This window comes from Topomyia yanbarensis, chromosome 2, assembly GCF_030247195.1.
Source record: "Topomyia yanbarensis strain Yona2022 chromosome 2, ASM3024719v1, whole genome shotgun sequence".
Lineage (NCBI taxonomy): Eukaryota > Metazoa > Arthropoda > Insecta > Diptera > Culicidae > Topomyia > Topomyia yanbarensis.
In genome coordinates, this window is record NC_080671.1 from 43400629 (window position 1) to 43422355 (window position 21727).

A 21727-nucleotide genomic window follows, 5' to 3' on the forward strand; every position below is an offset into this window, starting at 1 on the left:
TATTTATTTTTTTTAGAATTTTTATTCCGCATGGTAGATCAATCCTTATAGATGCGAATTGTAGTATTTTTCTTTTCGTATATGCTTCACACTCCCTTCCCATATCAAACACGACGGTGATGTGTTCTGTAGACGAAGTAGCAGTTTCCTACCCTCGATTTTAATCTTGGCTCCCTCGATCGAACGTGGACTAGACGACGGAGTCCCGTACAAGTTTGTCTCCAGTGATACGCTGGACAGGTATTGCAGAAATGCATCAACTTATCCTGGGTAATGGATGTATTAAAACTGAAAAGCAAAAAACGAATAGTCACAATACATCCATCACCAGACTTCTCGTATTTCATCGTTTACACACCAATTCAATGATCATATCTTTACACAATTTTATTTATTTAGTATGGGTTGCACTGTAAATGTTTTCTGCACAATAAATACTAATCTAATTCGTGATGCATGTACTATTAGAAATGATTCCATTAATATAATAAAATTCCGTACAGCAAATCGACCGAAGCCATGGATATCATCGATAAAGCCCCGGAGGACGACATCTCGGAAGAGGATTTTGCCAGTCAGGAGCACACGGTGGTGGTAGAATTTTTACAAGCAGCCTGGTACGCAGTACTTTCTCACACCGATTTCATCTGCTATTTTTTGGTGTTCTTAAATCAGGTATTAGTGCAGTTGACTGTTGGATACAATTTCTTAAACTTTATTTATTCTAGATAAAATCAGCTAGTCTCCTGTCGCTACCGTTACCCTTAATGGTGACACTGTGGGGAACTTTGACTTTTCCGAGACCGTCGAAAAATTTTTGGGTTACACTGATCGCCTATACGCAGACCGTTGTGATACTGAAATGTATCTGTCAGTTTGAAATGCTCTGGTGGAATCAAAACCCGATTCCTCCGAATCAGCCGTTCAGCCCTGCCAGAATAATTGGAATTGAGCAGAAGAAAGGTTACGCCACTTACGATCTAGCGCTATTGCTGGTGTTGTTCTGTCATAGATTTATCCTCAAGTCATTGGGACTGTGGAAATCGGACTTTGTCGAAGAACCCGGTGTCGACGAAGGTTTCTACAAGCTGGACACTAGTGATGAAAAGACTAAAGCTCTTATCGAGTCTGCTGAAGAATTAGATAAACAGTAAGTACACGAGTCATACACACGATAAGATCATCCCACCTTTTCCATCCAGATTTTACAGGTTCCGTTTCTTGACCCGCCTCGAGGAAGCTTTTATTCAAGGTTCCATTATTTCCGATTTGGATGTGGTTGAATCAGCTGGTAATCCTTGTTTATTTTTCCAATAATATTAATAACTCCCTGTACTATAGAATAACGACTAACAATTCCCATTAGATGTTCCTCAGTCCCAATCACCAGTTTCCCAGCGTTCAACTCCCGGGCGACGTTCAACTATGGTACAGTTCCTTGCGAAGCACGTGCCGTTATTCAGGACAAGAGAAATGTCCCATAAGCAGTTGGAAATACCATCAATGATGGATGATTTTCAAAGCTTCAAATACAAGACTGCCAAAGTTTTGAAGATGGAAGATTGCGATGGGTAACCGAACGTTTTTTTTTTATAATTCTTTGTCTAATGTTTTCCATCAACACTGCATCATAATTTCTGTACAATGGCGAATTAGTTTAAGGTGCGATATCTTTTCTCTCTTCAGCTGATTTTTGTTACATTGCCGAAAGATCTAATGACTTGGAAAAGTTTACGGATTCTTTAATTGGCAATCTTTGGAATACAGCAGTTTTGTCGTTACTTTCCCTTAACTGAGAGATATGAGTGCTTGATTTACTCCAAATATGATTTTTCATAACCTTTGAAGACATTCTTAACCCTCCACCAGTCGCTCTTATCTACAGGGTTCGGCACTCGAAGTGTAACCAACTTCAGACCGTTCGCGGTCAAACATCGTGTTTTCTGGTGAAAACATTTTTCAAATTGAGCAATTCGTAAACTCTCAAAACGATAGGATTTACTAGACCCGCCGTTCATATACGGATTTGAGTCTTCGGTTGGCTACCAGGAGGCAGCACCCGTCACAAATACTGGTTTAGATCACTGCAACCGCAGATGGGTGCTCTCCGATCGTTTTCATCGAGCCTGGCGTCAAAGAAAATGCGACATATTATCGGAAAATGTGTTCCGCAGGCTGCTTTGAAGCCGTTGGCAGACAAGCATTTCAGCCGCTGACCAGAGTTGCTAAAACACGTCTCGGCACCATCTTACAAAGGACGAGTGAATCAAGAATGGATGAAAACCAACGTTCCGAACTTCATTTCGACCACACAATGGATTTCATATTCACCAGACACGAATTCAATTAATTATTCTCTCTTGGCCATTTTGGTGAGCAATGTCCGAAGTAAAAAATACGACAGCTTCGAGACGCTGAAGAAAACTATTGTCCGAGAGTAAGCAAAAATACCGGCATGTCACATTCGGGCAGCTTGCGATTCGTGTTTGACCATCATAAAGCCATAGTCAAGGTAAAAGGTAGTCATAAGTGAACTGATTCTGTTTTTTTGTATTTTGAAGTAAATAAAGATTATATTCCAAACCGAAATTATGATTGGTCACATTTCGAGTGCCGGACCCCGTATGTAAACAAACCACCGAGAATTGAATACATTACGCTAACGTCACAAATGAACTCGAGTGCTCATTTTTGGCGGTTCGCTTATACTGTTGCAAGGACTTTAAAAAATTCTTGGCGATTTGCTGCGAGCGAAACTAGATGTCCAAACAAATTTTCAAAGTCCATGTTAACAGTACTATTGAAATGTCAAGAAAAGTGAGGTTAATTATGTCAGTAAAGAACCTAATTATTAAACGTAGTTCATCCGGCTCATTTTGTGGGCTTATGTAGGTTGGTGTAAAATATATGTCTCGTCACTGGAATCAATTTAGACAAAATCCTCAGACGTTCTGGGAACTAGAGGACCTACCGAAGGTAAAGCTTCTAACTAGCGATGAACGACAAGCTGTCGAACATTCCAAGCAAATTGTGTACGGAACATGGATAGACGACATGTGTTTAGTCTACCGTTCGACGATACAACACCTGCGTTTTGTGACTTCGAATCCGTGTCTACTCTCAATGCATAATATGGTGCAAACACGTCATATTGTCGCAGTCGACATAAGTATCTCGACTCTTCTCTTGCTTCTTGTTTTCATCTATTGTGTCGCTATTTAGCTCACGTCCCAGCCGTTTAGATAGATTCCATGAGCCATTTAGCTCCTGTTTCCGTGAGTCATTCAGCGCCCAACCTTATCACGATCTTCCCCGGTGCTGAACTTATCCTACTCTGACTGAGGGTTCCCCGACGGAAGAATTTCTCCCGGCACATATATCCGTTTCCTCTAACCATTTAGCTACCAGCTTTGCCGAGATCTATTCGGATATTATGCGGCAGTGAACTGCCCTACTCCGACTAAGAGTTCCTTGGCATCGGAATTTCTTGCGATGGCAGCGGAATTTCTTGCGATGTCTATCCCGTTGACAATTAGGTCCCATTTTTGTTCCGATATCGTGGGATAGTCCACTTTGAATTCCCCGGCGGTAGATTTCTCCCGATACGGATGTTCGTTTCCGTGAGCCATTTAGCTCCCTGCTTCGTCCCGATTTAGTTCCCGGCGGTGGACCTAGCCTACTCAACGGGCCAGCCAGTTGGTGCTAAGGTCTGTTCAGCGACTCCAGGTGGAGCGTAGCTTCCGGTTCACTGGCGCCCCAACGACTTAGTGTTAGCTATTCGACGCGGTCTACTCGCTCTAATCCGCGGTGGTGGATCTAGCCTACTCACGAGCTATCCGGTAGGGTATCGAGATGGGTCCGGCGATTCCGTTGAAGCCGACGGCCAGTCCTCAGCCAGAGTGATGCAAATGGGTATCATCCTGATAATTTCGCATACCACTTCTGACGATATCGTTCTGTACGCACTCGCGAGACGAACAACCATTAATGCCAAGTCGGTTCGCCATACCTTAGTATTGAGGTTGAGACACTCGACAGGAGACTAAATGCTAAATCTTGCTCCTCCGTTGTTCCACTTGATCCTTGCGAATGCATTAGTTGCCCTCGCAATCTTTTCACATATGTAGTCGACAAGACTGTTGTAATTTAACCGATCGTCGGTCATCACATCCAGATGCTTCAGTGCACGTTTCGATGGGATGGATTGTCCTCCGACGTTGATCACGACATCATTTTTTATGGTTGCTCACCAGCACTACCTCCGTCTTGTGGTGAGCCTACTGTAACTTGACGTCAGCCTTCCAGGTTTCCACGATTCTTATTGCCGTAAACATCTCTACTTCCTAGTGGGTCTAGCCGGTTATCGTCATCTGCAAACGATCTTGACTCCCCTAGGCAGTTGCAGTGTTAAAAATCCGTCTCTTCTTTGACTGCCTCAGATCTTACTCTTTGAACGCGTCTTCTGGCTTTTAGGCAGGAAACACGGAGGATGCTGAGCCTTTCGTTCCATCAATATGCCGGACGTCGGCAGTTCCTCGGCATTGTTACATCACATGGCCTTGCTAATGGTTTCGACAGCTCATCGACATTCGAAAGGAAGGAGGCTGTCAGCACGAAGTGCTTCGACAAAAAGGTCCTTATCGAAGTCCTTTATTTTCCACTTCCGCTCGCCAGTCCTAACTCTCCGCGTTACAATGCACGTTCGCTGACCAATGGTGTAGTGGATGCCTGGTAGTCGCTGTGCGTGTACTGCTCACTGAATTTCATGTTACCCATCAGCGATGCACTGCAGAATGTTACGTCGATGATGGATTCCCGACCGTCTTTACGGAATGTGCTAGCGGAACCTTCATTGCACAGACTTTCATCCAGCTTCGCCAGGGCTTCCAACAAGCTGTAAGCTCTTGCGTTGGATAGCCCGCTACCCGACTCCACGACCCAAGCGCTGAAATCTCCTCCTAAAACAACCGGCGTTAGTCCGACAATCGAGTCGGGTAATGCGTTCAGCATCCGATAGTACTGCTCTGGTGTCCACCGTGGGGGAGCATAACAGCTACATACGAATACTCCGGTAATCCTGGCGCTCATGAAGCCTTCGTGTGTACTGGCCACTACTTCAGGGAAACCGCCCATCACTTGAAATGGCGCCATTCCTGCACTATCCATCCAGTTACCGTTTTCGGGAGGAAAACGATATGACTGCAATAATTGCAACATCGCACTTCGTTTTTGTTGTTGACTGCCTCAACAGTTGCTGTACAATGGCGCAATGATTGAGATTAAGCTGAGTTATCTCCATCATCATTGGTTTGCCTTCGCCTTTTCGTATTCTAGGCATCAGAAACCTTCCGTCATGGGGTCCCTATTTTGGCAGAGCTAGCACTTCGTTTGCGTTGTGCAGTTTCTAGCAATGTGTCCCTTCTCCCCAAATTCACTGCACAGATTTGATCTGTTCGGGCTTCTACAGTATCTTGCCTGATGATCGAAACCCAGGCACCTGGAAGACCTCTCCGTTTGTTTAGTGGCTCTAGGGATTAATCGTAACGAGCACACCGACCATCCAACTTTGATCTTACTGGTCGACAAAAGCTGGTTGGCTGCGGTTGGTAATAAGGGTATCGCTGCTGTCTGTGTGCCACTATACGCCTTCGTCAATCTGATTGACATTTGCTCTTTCTCCAGGTTACATTACTTTATTGGTACGCTCCTCACTTCGTTTTCCGTTGTGACTTTATCTTCCGTTGTGATTTCGTCCAGATTCCTTAACTCGACCACTGGTTCCTGAACTAAAGTCCTCACATTCGTTTCTCCTCCCACCGCTTCTGCCACCAGTTCCCGATAGGTCAAGCTCTTGATCAATGCATCCTTCTTTAGCTCGAACGGCATCTCACCTTTCTGAGTACGGCTGGTTCTTACCACGTTCTCGCTTCCCAGCTCCTTCAGTTTGAGATCTTCTCTCATTCTTTTGAAGATCGCAACGTACGTCAGGCCGTCGTTTCACTGTCTTTCATTGACCTTCTTGGGCTTCTTCGGTTCCTCTCCTCTCCCGGTGTATCCCTTACTCTTTTCACAGAACGGGAATACCGATCACCCTTCACATGGTACGACATGTGCAGCATACCTAGCCATAGCAACTTTCTAGTAATCCTCTGAAGATAGTGAGCATGTTCATCCATTCCAAACACACGCAAGGAACCCAAGATTCTACGAGAAGACTTTACTAAGGTACCCGACTGAACGGATTTAATTTGCGAAAATGGACGTCCAATGAATCGCAGTTCATAGAAGCCGACGGGATAAGCAATAAGCCCATTGCGTGTCAGCTGCCCCAGGAGCAACACAACGTAAAAGTACTCGGTACTTGATCGATACCACAGGATGATGTGTTCTGCTTCAAGGTCAGCTTCAAACATTGAGCCGTGCGATCAGTAGATCAGTAGACAACGAAAGAGCGATTCACATCAACTTAGTCGCCGTCCAAATGAAGGTCGCTCCTTTTCAAGAAGTATCGTTACCTAAACTTGAGGTGATGGGACTCACTGATTGAGTATTGAAACTTATGAAGCCACATACACATCCGAGGAAATGACAAATATTTATAGCTAACCGTACATCTAAGATCATCGATCATCTCCCTAGAAAACGTTGTTTGTTTGTTTTGTTTAGCACGCTCCAGGAAAACGGACCGCAGTTTGAAAAACGATCCACTCAGATCTGCGTGGCAGATCTTAGTTACTGCATCTCTAGCAAGCAATTACGCGATCGAAATTGATTTTTTTACGTAACCCGCATGTCACGTCTCATTGGTTGGATCAATTGTTTTAAATTTATCCTAATGGCTTCTAAGAGCGGTGTGCCCAGATTCACCTGTGTCAATGATGGAGATATCTAGGGGGTGTCGGCTAATGTATAAACGTTGTTGTTTATAAAAAATATGAGCATGAAGGGATTAATATATGAATGCAAATAGACAAAGTGAAGAATTAAGGGAGTCGTCTGGTGCAGTGGGTGAAAAAAATCGACTTCTTTTTTATCCGCCTAACTATTGAACCTCTAGAATAGCGTCCCGCAATCTTGGTTGCCACTCTAAACTTCTTTTGTTTTAAACAGCCATGCATTCCTCGCGCGTATTTGCTGTAACACACGCAGATTTCGATCGACAACAATTTTCGGAAAACTGATAGAGATAAAAATACAGTGTATACAATACACTCTACACTACTTCTAAATAAATTTTCCAGAGAAATTATTTCTACAGCGTTTTTTGTGATGCAATTTTATGTGGGACACCCTTTAATTGTGTTTTTTCAAAATCGCGCTTTCAAATTGGGGAATACGATAACTCAAAAACTAAACTGACTTGACTTTTTTGCGACACAATATATTTTTCTCCCTATTATTTTGATGAAAAGTGAGCAAATTTTACAGCAAAATATAAGATTTTTCGGTTTTCTTGAAGCCATTTGCGAAACTCGAATTTTAGTCCTTACACTATACGCTTCCTTAAAAAGACTACTATGGAGTTTCGAATGAGTTCAATAAGCGCGTTCTGTTTACACATATTATACAGAACTACCATAAAAAAATGAATCCTTCCAAAACATTCCGAATCTAATATCTTTAACGCATAGACCGTTACCCATATTCGTCAACGACACTCCATAGCGTTATTAATGATTATGAGTACTTTCCGTCATTCATTTCACTAAATTAACAAGTCTATTCCCCTAAAGTGCATTTTTATAATCAAGCTTTATATTACAGCCGGGAGTCTCTGACTATCCGACAAGGTGATATCACCGAGCTGAATATGGTCAAAATCGAGGAAGGAGCCGAGCGGAACGTACCGAACGATACGGGCAATGGAACGGCGCTAGTTTGCATTACTCACCACAGCGAAGATGCCGAAAATTACTTCCCCCAAATTGTGAAGCATTCGTTCCAAAAATATACTGCTTCGGTGAAAGCTTTCTTCAACCAGCTACTCGATAGGCAATCGCGCAAGACAGCCGACGTGTACGGATACTTGTTCTTATGCGACTTTATAAATTTTTTTGTGATCCTATTTGGATTTTCGGCTTTTGGAGTTAGTAATCAATGAAATACGGATCATGTTCGAAATACTTTAATTTATCCATTTATTCACAGACACAGGAAGGAGACGGTGGCGTCCTGTCGTATTTCGAGGAAAACAAAGTGCCAATGACATTCCTTCTGATGTTAATAATCCAGTTCTTCCTAATCGTGGTAGACCGGGCTCTTTACTTGCGGAAGTACATGGTGGGCAAAATCCTGTTCCAGTTCTTCCTCATAATTGGACTGCACATTTGGATGTTCTTTGTGTTACCGGCCACAACCGAACGAAGCTTTAACGCAACCAATCCACCGGTTTACTACTACCTCATCAAGTGTTTCTATCTACTGTTTTCAGCTTATCAAATACGGTGTGGCTATCCAGCAAGAATTTTGGGTAATTTTGTCACGAAAGGCTTCTCCATGATTAACCTTACCGGGTTCAAACTGTTCATTACCATACCGTTCCTATTCGAGCTGCGTACCTTAATGGATTGGATTTGGACCGACACGTCCATGACTTTATTTGATTGGCTAAAAATGGAAGATATATTCACCAATGTTTACCAAATGAAGTGCATGCGTGAGCTGGAGGAAGATTTGCCAGCTCCTAGAGGGCAAAAGAAAGGATCGCTTGTGAAGTATCTCATGGGAGGCGGCATGATGTTTGGAATTATTTTACTTATTTGGTTCCCATTGGCTTTGTTCGCCTTCAGCAACACCGTTGGCGAACCAAACCTTCCGTACGATGTTTCTGTCACACTTCGCATCGGTCCCTATGAGCCCGTATACATAATGTCCGCACAGGACAATAACATTCATGGCCTCAACGATGACCAGTGGGAGAAGTTTATGCTCCCGTATTCAAAAGATAAAACCGCACTTACCTTCCTATCCAACTATGAACCGGTGGACGTGGCTGCAGTTAAACTGGGCGCTAATTCTACCTCAATTTGGAACATTTCCCCTCCGGATAAAGCCCGGTTGCTGAATGACCTCAACACTACTTCGACACTAACCTGTCGGTTCCGATACACCATCAGTCGGAAATCACATTCTAAGGAAAACCCGGGAATCGTATCAGAGGAGAAGGCGTACGAATTGGAACCGGATGATCCGGCCCGATCGGCTCTGGTACAAATGCTGGCGACCGACACGAACATAACAGTGGCGTTGCCGTACATGATGCCAAAGTTTTTGAAAGTGAAAAACAGTGGGGCTCTGAGACCCATTCATCAACTTATTCCGGCAGCTGATAGTGAGTGTAGATATCGTAATAATGGAGCCTCACGGTTGTTCACAACATTTTCTAGTAACCATGCGTCTCCACTATTTTAATCGGAACTGTAGATTATTACTCTTTAATAATTTAAACTTATTTGCAGCTGACGACAGCGAAAAGAATTATCGCAACATAACGCTGCGGTTGTTCCAGACCCAAACCAACAGCAGCAATCCGTTGTTCTGGTGGGAAGTTAAGGAGAACTGTTCCGACCCGTCGTATGCCATCTTTGCGAACATGCCGTATGCTGATTGCGTGTCGCATCTCGTGATGTACATGTTCAACGATAAAATCTTCCCGAGTACAATCAGTTCAATCGCTGCAGGAGGGTAGGTTTAAATTGGATTGTGATGCCTAGCAGATACTATAATTAACATATTGTACCTCGCTTCAGCATCATCGGTATTTACTCGACATTGATTCTCGTTTTTTCGAGAATGTTGCGCACCAGCATCTTCTCCGGTGCAAGTTCAAAGATTATGTTCGAAGATCTACCGTACGTGGATCGTGTGTTGCAACTCTGTTTGGATATCTATTTAGTGAGAGAATCACTCGAATTTACCTTGGAGGAGGATCTTTTTGCCAAACTAATCTTCCTGTATCGGTCACCGGAGACGATGATCAAGTGGACTCGGCCGAAAAACGAAGTAGGTGACGACGATGACAGCGATACGATGAGTACGAGCTCCAAGTCACGTAAAAAGAATGACTAAGCCTAAGTTTTACTTTCATTGCTAATGGTGATATTATTGTGTAAGGGACAGTTGCCTACTTATTATGATCATAACGTTCGATCTTTAAACAACTTCATGTTTCTATATTTAGAATCTCTACATGAACTCATTTGAAAAATAGTTTGGAATATTTTTGTTGTGAACTGTAAATTTTGAATTAAGCACATGAAATAAAATCTGTCATTTAATGAACTTGATAGAGCGTGGCAAGATTTGCACAAAAAGTAGATACGTCCACGGATGGAACATTAGGAACAAATTTGGTAACCGTCAGGAATCTAGTCGATACAATGTTGAACGTTAATTACATTTTTCGAAGATCATATTTTGCTTCGTCACAAATCGATTCCCAAATGAATCAGTTTTTAGCCATGTTACGAGAAACAAGTCATTTGTATAATTCAGCACTATATTAGGATAATAGGCATATTTATAAAGCTGGGAAATCTATTTTCGAGAACAAAGAAGTACAACGTGTACTTGAACTGAATCCAATCAAGCTTACTTTATCCGAAAAAGTCACTAAGGAAAACTTGCTGATACAGTTTTGAATCGGACACTGGTTACGATCGGTTCATCTATACAGTCGGCGTTCCAATCCCGTGTTCGCGGGTGAAGTGTCGGAGGCAAATATTACAAACCGAGCTTACTTGAACTTATTTCTGTTACTGAGATGTAACGTTGCGAAGTTCGGCGAAAGCGTTCGGAAATAGCTAGTAAAGTGGATTAAGAAACACAAAAAGTGACTAGTGGATAAATTAGAACAATGGGTCGTCCCTTTGACGAGAGCGTGGGCTAACCACGTAAGTGCATTAATGGCACCGCTCAACATGCTACTCGCAATCGCGAGTGCCCGAAATTCCTGGAAGAGGAAAGAAGGTTATAGTTTCAAATAGCATATCCTTCCCGGAAACTAAAGCGCTAGTGAGCCCCCAGCTACACCGACACCCTCAAAGAGCGGCACAATCTCAACACGGACGAGAAGGATAAAATCATTTAACTGCTGCGCGAAGAGCTGAATAAAATAAAGCAGAACAGCGCCAACCGACATACCGAGGACAGCAAGGATAGAGAGACTCGCATACTCAAAGCTCAGCTAGTCGAATCATGACAACAGGTGAAGGAAGTCCTTGGAGAACTAGCCTCCCTATGAGGTGCTTTCGTTGATTTCAGCAAACAAGCTCTCCCTCAAGAATAAAACGACAAACCACAAAACACCCAACCAACACCAATCAAGCAGAAGACGCACACTGGGACCATCCCAAAAACCGACACAACTAGTGACACATCAAACCAAATGAACACCACAGATGGGTCCCCCGTCAATCCAGAATTGAGAACCCAAAACCTGAATGAAAACGGAACGAAGAGCGAAAAACGGAAAATAAGTCCAGGAGCCCAATAAGACACCGTAAGTAACTATCAGACAACAGCATCAGACGATAACCGGTCAAATTACCCCAAATTAAGATCCAGCTCAAGAAAATCGGCAATCACAACGAAGCGAGAAGCGTCAGAATGAGGATTAATCCCGCTCGAAATTTCGGACTAAACAGCACTACAACTAACAAAAAATATCTAAACCTACAACCCCTCAACCATGCACAAGGAAACGTCAAAAAAACGAATTACCGAAAAATGCATCCAACAAACTCATGGACGTACTGACCCTGACCGGGGACGTTCCGGGATCTCCCGATGCACCCTTGGCGGCAGCTGTTGCGAGACCATTGGGCATCACCCAGGCAAGTACAAGCAACACAACCCATTCGAGAAACAATTCTCCTTCTCAACTCCCTTCAACAGCAAATATACAACATAGTACTCCACTCGTCGACATATCTCCGGCGGTTCACACAGTCTACTTCGCTGCCCCGACGGCCGTCCAGGCATCGCATAAGCGGGACGCCCGCTCCAGAATCCACTGCACCAAACCAATTGCCTTTCCCAAGGAGAACATCGGTTCAACGAAAACCACAAATAAGTCCAACCTGGACAGACACGATGCTGTGGGCGAGCCGAGATCTCTATGGCCCTACTGAGAGCGGGATAAAGGGACGTGCAATCGATCGCATTATTCACTCTGTCCGACCACCAGCCGCAGCCCCAGTCCAGTAGCCGGATGCTCCTGGCATCAGGATAGATTTCTAAATCCTACCTCCAAACGTGCAACAAACGAAACCATCAACAGCAGAAAGAACACCATTAGTAGCACTACAAACACGCACGTCCCCACAATGGACCTGACCGATGATGCTGCGCAAAAGGCAACTGATGTAACAGGGAAAGCAGTGGCTCCCCGAAAAAACGAACGGAGCCCCGTTGAACCCGACGACGTCTCCAACCAACGAACACTACATTCTAAAGCTCACGATTTAGGACCACAGCTTGGTCGATTCAGCAAATCGAACACGCACGATAAGCAAAAGAGTGACTGGTTTGTTCTGCAATGGAATATCAACGGCATGCGATCCAACTTGGGCAACCTACAACAATTGATCATCAAGGGAGACCCAATATGCATTGCGATAGAGGAAACCCACCTGAGTAATAACACAAACCCGTCACAATGGTTCAGTAATCACTACTTCTGGGATAGGATACATCAAACGGTGGCTATCGGCATCCGGGCCGACATAGCGACCGAACCCGTCTCACTTGTTACCGAGCTATTGGTGGTGGCAAAACAGATTAGATATTCCAGACAATGCACAGTTGGTTCAATATACATACCAAATGCAACGGATGACATCGGCAACAAACTGAGAAGACTTATTAATCAGCTTGGCGAATCATATATTCTGATGGGGGATTTTAATGCCCATCACACCGCATGGGGGTCATCCCGATGGTGCAAACGAGACAATGTGATTATGGAAGGCCAACATTTATTCGAAATCAGGCCCAATCAGCCATTGATCTAACGATCTGCTCGAGATCTATAGTAAATTCATGCCTTTGGTCAACTTATCCAGACACTTGCGGCATCGGGCATGGAAACATCGGGCGGTTCTTAAAGGAGTTCCTGAACACTCGACGTTTTAGAGTAGGGATTGGTGGAAGCATCTTTGACGAATGAATTGGGAATGAATTCACTATTCGCAGCATTTCCAAACGGAATATTTATTTTGGTTTATGCGGATGATTTAATCATTGTGGCCAAAGGCAAGTCAAAGGTATTTACCAGGAGAAAGATCCAGGCGGCCGTTTACACTGTTGGGCGATGGGCCGAGTCCGTTGGCTTCAGCATTGCGGTCAATAAGTGCGAACTAGGGTACTGCTGCGAAACTAATCATATAGCAACAGATAGACCGGTAAAACTAAACGGACACATACCGTTTCGAAAAGAACCGAAAGTGCTCGGGGTGACAATTGACCGAAAGATGACCTGTCTCTCACATTGCCAACAAATAAAAAAAGAATGTGAAAGTCATAAGCGCTTAATCTGAGTAATAAGCGCACGGTACCCGAAATGTGAACGACGAACAGTGCTCAACGTGTCGAAAGCCATCATAGACAGCACGATATTTTATGGAATTGAGCTAACCGGGAGAAATCTTGCCGGAATAGGCATGATATATCAAGCTCCATCAAAGAGAGCTTGTCAAACGACCCGGTGCGAGAGAAATAACATTATATGCTTTATTAAGGACGCGAACCTCTTCGACCAAATATAACGGCTGGACTATGCGACAATATAAGACAAACTTTGGCAATTCTGCGACGAACCACAGCCAGATACAACATCCGCAGACCTCAAGCAAATAGAAGTAATATTAGCTCATTTTGTAAGTTAGATTATATCTGCAAAACACATAACATGTAAACCATATTCTTCTAACAGGCAAATGACCAAGTTGGTTAAAGACAGCAATTAAATAAATAAATAACTTTCTGATAGAAAATCATGACACATCAGCAAGTGGATGATTTTAATCGCAGTGATTCTCCTGTGGGTGGTTGGGCAGCGCTGAGGATACTGGGCCTTTCAAAGTCTAGCAGAGGATTAAACATGTACAAAACAGTTCCCTATTGATACCAACACTGGTACCAGTATAGGCACAGATACTAAAGAGGAGTTTTCTAGATGCAGAACCATTATTCAGAAGCTTCGATGAAAACCGAGGTAATAAATTTTTAACTGTACATTTTTATAATCTAATAAGATCCATTTTTTCCAGGATCACTTGTCGAAACGGCACCATTAGATATGTCTCATCGTCCAGCCGAGCATCTGAACGTTTTGGGTGAGGTGTTTTGCTCTCCTGAAATGTTACAGAAAGCTAAATCAAGGGCCCTATTCTCAAAGTCACATCACTTAGTGACTAGAACAAATTTACTCCAGTCACTAGGTGACGTGACTGTGAGAATAGGGCCCCAAAACCACATCCACCCTCTTCGCAACTAGTGTTGCTTACGATGAGTACCTGGAAAATATTGAGAACATTAAAATGAGCTGAGTTGAAGGAAAAGATAAAAACGAAAATAAACGGCAAATCAAGAAAGAACTCCATGCTGACAAAACGCTCAGCTGAAATCTTAGCGCCTTAAACTGAAGAAAAAGTATGATAAGAAATGAATTCTGCAAATAAATTATGTAAGTTTTCACTCAAATTTTATTATTTACACCAGTATTTAGTTTATTTTATGGTACACGGTATTATGAATTATTTTCTATGGTATTCGGAAATATCCCTCTGAGGGCGTGGTATTAGGCGTATTGACATGTCGTTCGTCAATGATTCCAAAGGTTTATAGCAATGAGCAGTATAACTTATTTTTCAGTTCATATATATTTAATGTGAAGTGAGCTAACACGATAGTCACAACCATTTATTGAAAATTCGAATTTTTAAACTGACTTTTTACTTGAAACGTTCTTAACCTCACGCTATGGGGCATGTCACGGTCTCCATCGATAAACTCCCAAGCACGTAAATCAAATGAAAACATGGACCACGACCTTGGAAAAAAGAAAGATGTCCCGATGGAGACGACGAGCAGCACTGACTACGAGTCCAGTGAGCATTCCTCCCAGACGGATATACTTGAGCGTCTCCGAGGAACCTATGTAATTCCGTGACGGATCTCACCAAACGAGTGAGTGGTACTACAAGAGGTTGAGAGCAACCACATATTTTTCTTTCAATATGTACACCAATATAAATGAGTCGAAACAAGGAACACCAATAGCTGTTGAACAACGAATACCTGTAAGCAACGTACAACTCAGTCTCGATAGACGAATGGTCACATTAAATGTAACGGTATGCGTTATCGATGCATCCTCCGGTGCTCAAAACCACTAGTCTCGCGAAGCATGTTCAATGAATCTTTGCCCTTCTACTACAAAATGCAGTAGAACATGTTCTCGTTGGCAGCGATTTCACTTGGGTTATATCTGCAAAAGATGCAACTGGAACCAATAACACGGTGCTACAGTGATTTTGTACTTTTCAAAAGATCTAGTATAGGTTGTAGATCTCATCAAATGCAACACAAAACAATGTATGAAAAATGTTGAATGCCCTCAAAATCTTGATTTATAGCAAAAAAACGATTTTTAGAAACTTTCGGCACTGAATTTTTTTTGCGTGATAATTTTTCAACCGATTTTAAATTAACTGGGTTATTAATTGTTTTCCAAATTAGAAACCTGCTCGCATGAACTCTTAAGTGGTTAGTGAAGTATTGTCTCGCACTATAAGATGCTATAATTATATTTTTCGTTCTTTTATCCAATTTCATGTTCAAATTTCACACACATACTTATGAATGTATACGTATTCGAGCAAAAAAATGTGTTTTTTTTAAATTTTATATGATACCATCCCCTTAAAAGTTTATGAGAACAAGTATCTAATTTGCAAAAAAAATAATAACTGGCATTTTTCAACCGATTTGGGTCATAAATAAGTCGTTGGATACGGAACTAAACGTTCTCCTTAAATTTTTATTAAAGAAAAAGACGCTTTCTAATAAAAATGTTGAGCAATTTTCATATTTTTAATGAAAAAACTAGGAGTGGGTAATGTCCGGGACATAACCGCGTTGTTGACGTAGTACTAAACTTGGTCATATCATATCATGGATAATTTGAACCAATGCACTTTTTGAATGAATGTTTACGGAAATTTCATGTCGAATGAGATTGCCACATTCACTGATTTCCTAGGACTTGCAAAAACCTTCGGGTTTGTAGATTAATTTGATAAACATTTGCTTATATGAATCACTGGTACATGTACAGAAGAATTGACAGGCGCAAACTCAATCCAAGTTATTAAATGGAACTTTCTAATTCAATTCTTTCTCCATTATGTTTTCATCCTAAAAAGAACGGTTTGCAGGTAACTATTTTTGGTGATACCAGACGAGAATCCTTTCTAACGATTCGAACCTTGCCCGAATTCGCTTCTGCTGCGTATATACACGAACATTCCCCTTTCGCAGCTCACATCGAATGAGCATTGTATATCGCAATGCGATCTCTTTTATAAACTTCTTAGTGCAGATGGAAGTCCATCCTTTTGTGCGACAAATGGAAATATTTTCATCATTCTTTTTGGTGTAGCTTTCGCTTAGTAGCAGGGTTGCCACATTTACTAATGTTCTTGAAAGATTTGCAAAAACCACCAATCAAAGCAGACTAATTAATGTTTTTACAAAATCTATCAAAATTTACGGTAAAATCTACGGAATATACTACACAATTGTTTTGATTATTTCCCAACGAATCGCGCCAAAATCTGTTTGTTCCCTACAGCACAGCGCAAATAATTGACGTTGGAAGGTATTTTCTTGCTTCCGTCCAATTGGTCAGTTTATTAGTTTTATCGTACATTTTTCGGATATTATTATAGAAAATAACTAACCCGATTAGAGGGAAGTTATTTTCCAAAGCACGAAATGGAAATTTCAATTGTAATTCTTCTGAGAACGATTTTGTGGTCCTAATAAGAACCGTTTGTTGTGAATATTATTTCGCCGTTTCCCGCTCGGCATGATGATTATTCGCTTGGTATGGATAGCGCACAGATTGGTATCTTCCAACAAACTAACCAGGCAGGCCTCGCTGGCTTCTTAGAGGGCCATTACGGCTGAGCTCCGGAAGAGTAGATCGGTTTTGAAATGCTGTGCAATCTCACGGACCAGGCACTGGAAGAGCAGCTTGTGAATTAGTAACTCTGTCCACTTCTGAGAGCGATGAATTTCATGCAGGGTGACGACAGTTCTTGGTTGGCAGCAATAAGGCAGTAGCTATGATTTGGTTGGTAGTCCAAATGCAGCTTCTCGTTGAGCAGCACACGTACGTGTGTTCTGCTCTGTGGCTTAGACACGTCTGGCTTTCAGAAAAACTGTGACACCCATATTTATAGGTTCTAGCATTAATGTTGATTCGCATTAAAAGTAGTTTTTGAACTTTTTAAACAAGTTTTACATAGCAAACAAGGTATCAATAGCAAGCGTTGAACGTTTTCCTTTCGATTTATGAAACAATATTAGTAATTCCTTTAGTAGGAGAAAAGTTATTAAGGTTCAAAGTGTACGTAACGCATCCGTTTTGAAAATTTTGAAATGACTCCCAGTATAGTAAAGAAAGACGTAAGTCCTACGTCAAAATAGCAAATAAATGGCAATTTTTATATTGTTTTCCCGAAACCGCATAGTAATTTTAACAAAAGAACGTAACATAGCATACCATTGGAAAGGAAATTTCTTCTTCTTTCCAAAACACTGAAAAACTTTAAAATCGGTTGAAAAATGACTGTGTAAAAAAAATTTCGGGGTCGAAAGTTACGAAAAATCTTTTTTTGCTTAACGGACAACTTCAATGAAAACTGTGGTTATGTGACATCTCCGCAAAACAAATTGTTTCTCCGTATAAATCGCTCCAATTTCGTTGAAATCTTCTTACTACTTAAAATGAAGTTGAAACAATATTTAGGAATTTACCGAAAAGCGAAATACACACTTAATTTAAATTACTGGGTACAGTAAAATTTTACTGGGTTTTTGAACAGCAAACCGTTCGGTAATCAATTCAGTAAAACAATTCGGTTACCGAACTCTCCGCAATCCGTTCTATCCAAACGTCAAAAAATACTGGTCAGTCAGTAGTTTCCTCGATTTGACAGATGATTTGCTGTACCTGTTTTGTAAGTTTTTGACGAGGTTCGGTAATGTTGGTACAATTTTGCCGAACAATCAGTCAGTTTTTTACTGGATAATGTTTATATACCGAAAAAAACAAAAGTACTGATAAATTCAGTGAAAAATATTGCGGGTTTCACCAAATTATTCGAAAAATTACTGAAAATCGTAAAAAAATGAAAACTTTACCGCAATTTTTTAAATAATTTGCTGAAAGCTCCGTAAAAATATCACTTTACTGTGGTAGCCGTCAAAAGAAATTGCCGAACAACTTTTGGCTGGCTTAGTGTGTATGCATTTATTACAAATATTTCCTGTCCAGAAAATTATAGGTCCTGTATAAATCCAATCAAAATGGCTCACTTCCGTAGCTCAATTTTCTAGTCAAGTTATCTCTGTAAATAAATAAAAGATAATGCTGAACTTACCATGATCCCTTTGTGACATTCCAAGGAAACCTTTTTAATTCACTGCTTCCACAAAAAGTACTCAAAAATCGGAATTTCCTGTCCGAAAGATTTGGGTGAAGGGATGTTTATTTACAGCCATATCGGCAACACTATGGTGTTTGCAATAAATATGTACACAGCGTAAATGTGGATAATATATGGTCAAAAGAAAATGTTGAATATTGTAAAATGTGCTTATAAGCATATAATCACATATCTCAATAAAATAAGCATTGTATGTAGCTTATTTCATTTTGATCATCAATATTGATATGAATTTTTCCCAATTTATAATGTAGAATGTTCTGAAAACATCGTTCCATAAATGACCATTCGTAATCGAACATTTGTTACATTGTGAAAACATTTAGCGTATAATGATACTCCATGGCCATCTAACTTCAGTTTGGCTTGTTTGTTGACTCAAATGACATGATTTCATTGACATCAATGCTTTTATCTAGCATGCTAATTGAAAAGAGTTTATATCAATTTTAGAAAATATATACTGCGAAAAATATCGAAATGCTTGCTATGTTGATCTTTTCCATTCTTCAAAAACGCAATACTGAGTAGTGAACATGAACACTAATGATAGAGTATAATGAAAATGTGGAGTTGTTTTCAAGATAAATTAGTGTCAGAAATACAATTGTCAGCAGATGATTATTCCGACCATCCACATCCATCTTACTATCCGATCAAAGACAGGCGGCTTTTATATCTGTCTTCAACAGTCGAAACAAATGAGGTGGACTACAGTCATGTAAAACTTAGTCCAAATTCAGTTCAGCTAACAAAATGTATTGAACGCTACTTTCAATATCGATGAATCACTTTTTGAAAACATCTGCCTTATACCACGAATTGTTAATCTTTTTCACTAAAGGTGTTCAGTTCAAGGTGAATCAGGAATCAGAATATATTGACTCAAATGCCCTGTGCCTTGTATGTAGCCGGAGATTTGAGCCTAACTGTGAAAGTTAATAAATTACGTGTTCAAAGTTGTGTTACAGCTAATATAAGTATTACAACCAGTTCATAGGACAATATCAAATGGATTTCATATAGTGTCTTTTATGAATTTGGATGTTCAGTGGGCTCTAGTTCACAAAATGTTCAACCAAATTTCAACCAAACTTTCTGCAAATCGTCGTGCATTTATTCATGTTGCAAAAACTCTATTTATTATGGTCAGCTCAGACACAGAATAGATGGATAAGCTAGAACATATTTTTCGGGAAAACGTGACGTGAACTGATTAATGATTTATTACATCTTGATTATGATCAGGTTTTTGTGGTTGTGGATGAGGTTATAAAACTACTGCTTTAGTTTCACGAAATAATATTCAAGGATCCCTTCAAGCCTCGTAAACTGATTCCTGATTCCGAGTGTGTTAGTCACGATGAACCCTTCTTATTCGTAAAATAATTCCCAAATTAAAAATACGTTTCCAATTTCATGATATAGTTCATGAAATGTGCAATTTTGTGTATAATATGCTTCATGCTTTTGAAATTTAGAAGATATCTCTAATCATTTGCACTTTCATGCAACTCTGCACCAGGTCTGCACCCCCTCCGTCATTGAATGCTTCCTAGAAGCACATGCTAAAAATGTATAAAAATCACAGCAGAATAAAAGAGACGGAAACAGAAAATATGCTAACTCTGCATTTTTTTCTCACTGTATACAAATTTGTAAAAAATAACTTTTTCAAAAAAACCGCTAGATTTTTGCTTGGTCTGTCTTGTCAGAACCATCAAAGTAATCAACAGTGTTCCTAAAGTATTTTCCGTGGCCAAGCATTTTTTTTCCATTGAAGTGGTCCCTTAAATCAAGATTTTGAGCGTATATTAAATTGATCAAGGGTATATTAAATTGCTATATCACTTTAAAAGTACATTCAATTATTTTTATTTTGTAGCATCGTGTAATCAAAGCATTCCATTGAAAACATCGGTACAAAACATGAAATTCATGTTTTGCAGCCTCAGATTCATCCGCTCAAGTTCAATGTCACGCCGATATCTCGCCGAACTTACACTCTCAAATCCGCACAACGGCGTTCCAAGTGAATTTCTTTGAGACCACAAAGTCTACCTAATATTGTGCACTTCCCACCAACCTGGACTCCGCACTTTCAAAGTGCGAGTGATCAAACTGCTACTGAAAACTGCGAGCTGTTAAAACACATGTATTTCAAGTGATAGGGATGGTACTTTCATAGACAGACCAGTCAAACTAACCAGTCTATGAGAAGAATTTAATAGAAGAGTAGTAAGTGCGCAGTGCGGTTAGAATCCAGTTTTTAGTGCCAGAAACAATAAGACTGCTGACCTGATCTGGGGGAAGCTACTGGTACGGGGTACTGGACCATACGTAAACACGGAAGAGAACATTGGAGAGTTTGAACGAAAATGGGATTGGTAGACCAGACGACGGAGGAACTGTAACAGTTGAATTATTTGGTGGTTAAAGTTTGAAAATCGCGGATCAAAACATATTTTGGAATTAATCCTGTGAAGACAGATTTCTTCCATTTAATTACACTATAGAAATAATAATGAAAAAACTATTGCTTTTCACTATCAATCAGATACTAATATTTCAACTATTACGTATAGTCTTCTTCAGTGTTCAATATCACACTAGACTATACGTAATAGTTGAACTACTTGTATCTGATTGATAGTTAAAAGAAATAGTTTTTTCATTATTATTTCTATAGTGGAATTAAACGGAAGATATGTCTTAACAGGATTAATTGTGACATTACACTAAGTCGCTCAAAAAGTTTTGAATTTTGCAAAAAATTATAGATATTTTAGAAGGAAGACAAACGAAATATCCCGCATTTTGCATGCTGTACTGGACATGTAACATAAATGCCAAAAGGTAGTCGAGTCCCTACAAAACCTGCACTCGCTCACTTTGTGAGAAATCTTGAAATTCGAATGTGCTCAGTCAGCACACTGTTATTTACATCTCCTAATTAGTAGCATTTCTTTCCAATCATCACACAATCCCAC

At 40.7% G+C, this 21727-nt stretch overlaps 1 protein-coding gene across 2 annotated transcripts in view; it reads left to right on the forward strand.

The window, feature by feature from the left end:
* Window positions 1-10579, forward strand: part of LOC131683624 (piezo-type mechanosensitive ion channel component-like) — a 112998-nt gene extending 102419 nt beyond the window's left edge. For both annotated transcript variants that reach the window (XM_058965757.1, XM_058965758.1), the window contains 6 exons: window positions 504-675; window positions 729-1150; window positions 7765-8086; window positions 8149-9331; window positions 9459-9684; window positions 9750-10579. In XM_058965757.1, coding sequence (XP_058821740.1) covers window positions 504-675; window positions 729-1150; window positions 7765-8086; window positions 8149-9331; window positions 9459-9684; window positions 9750-10068 — 2644 coding nt within the window. In that variant the 3' untranslated portion in view covers window positions 10069-10579. The remainder of the gene's footprint in view (window positions 1-503; window positions 676-728; window positions 1151-7764; window positions 8087-8148; window positions 9332-9458; window positions 9685-9749) is intronic.
* The last annotated feature ends 11148 nt before the right edge of the window (window positions 10580-21727 follow it).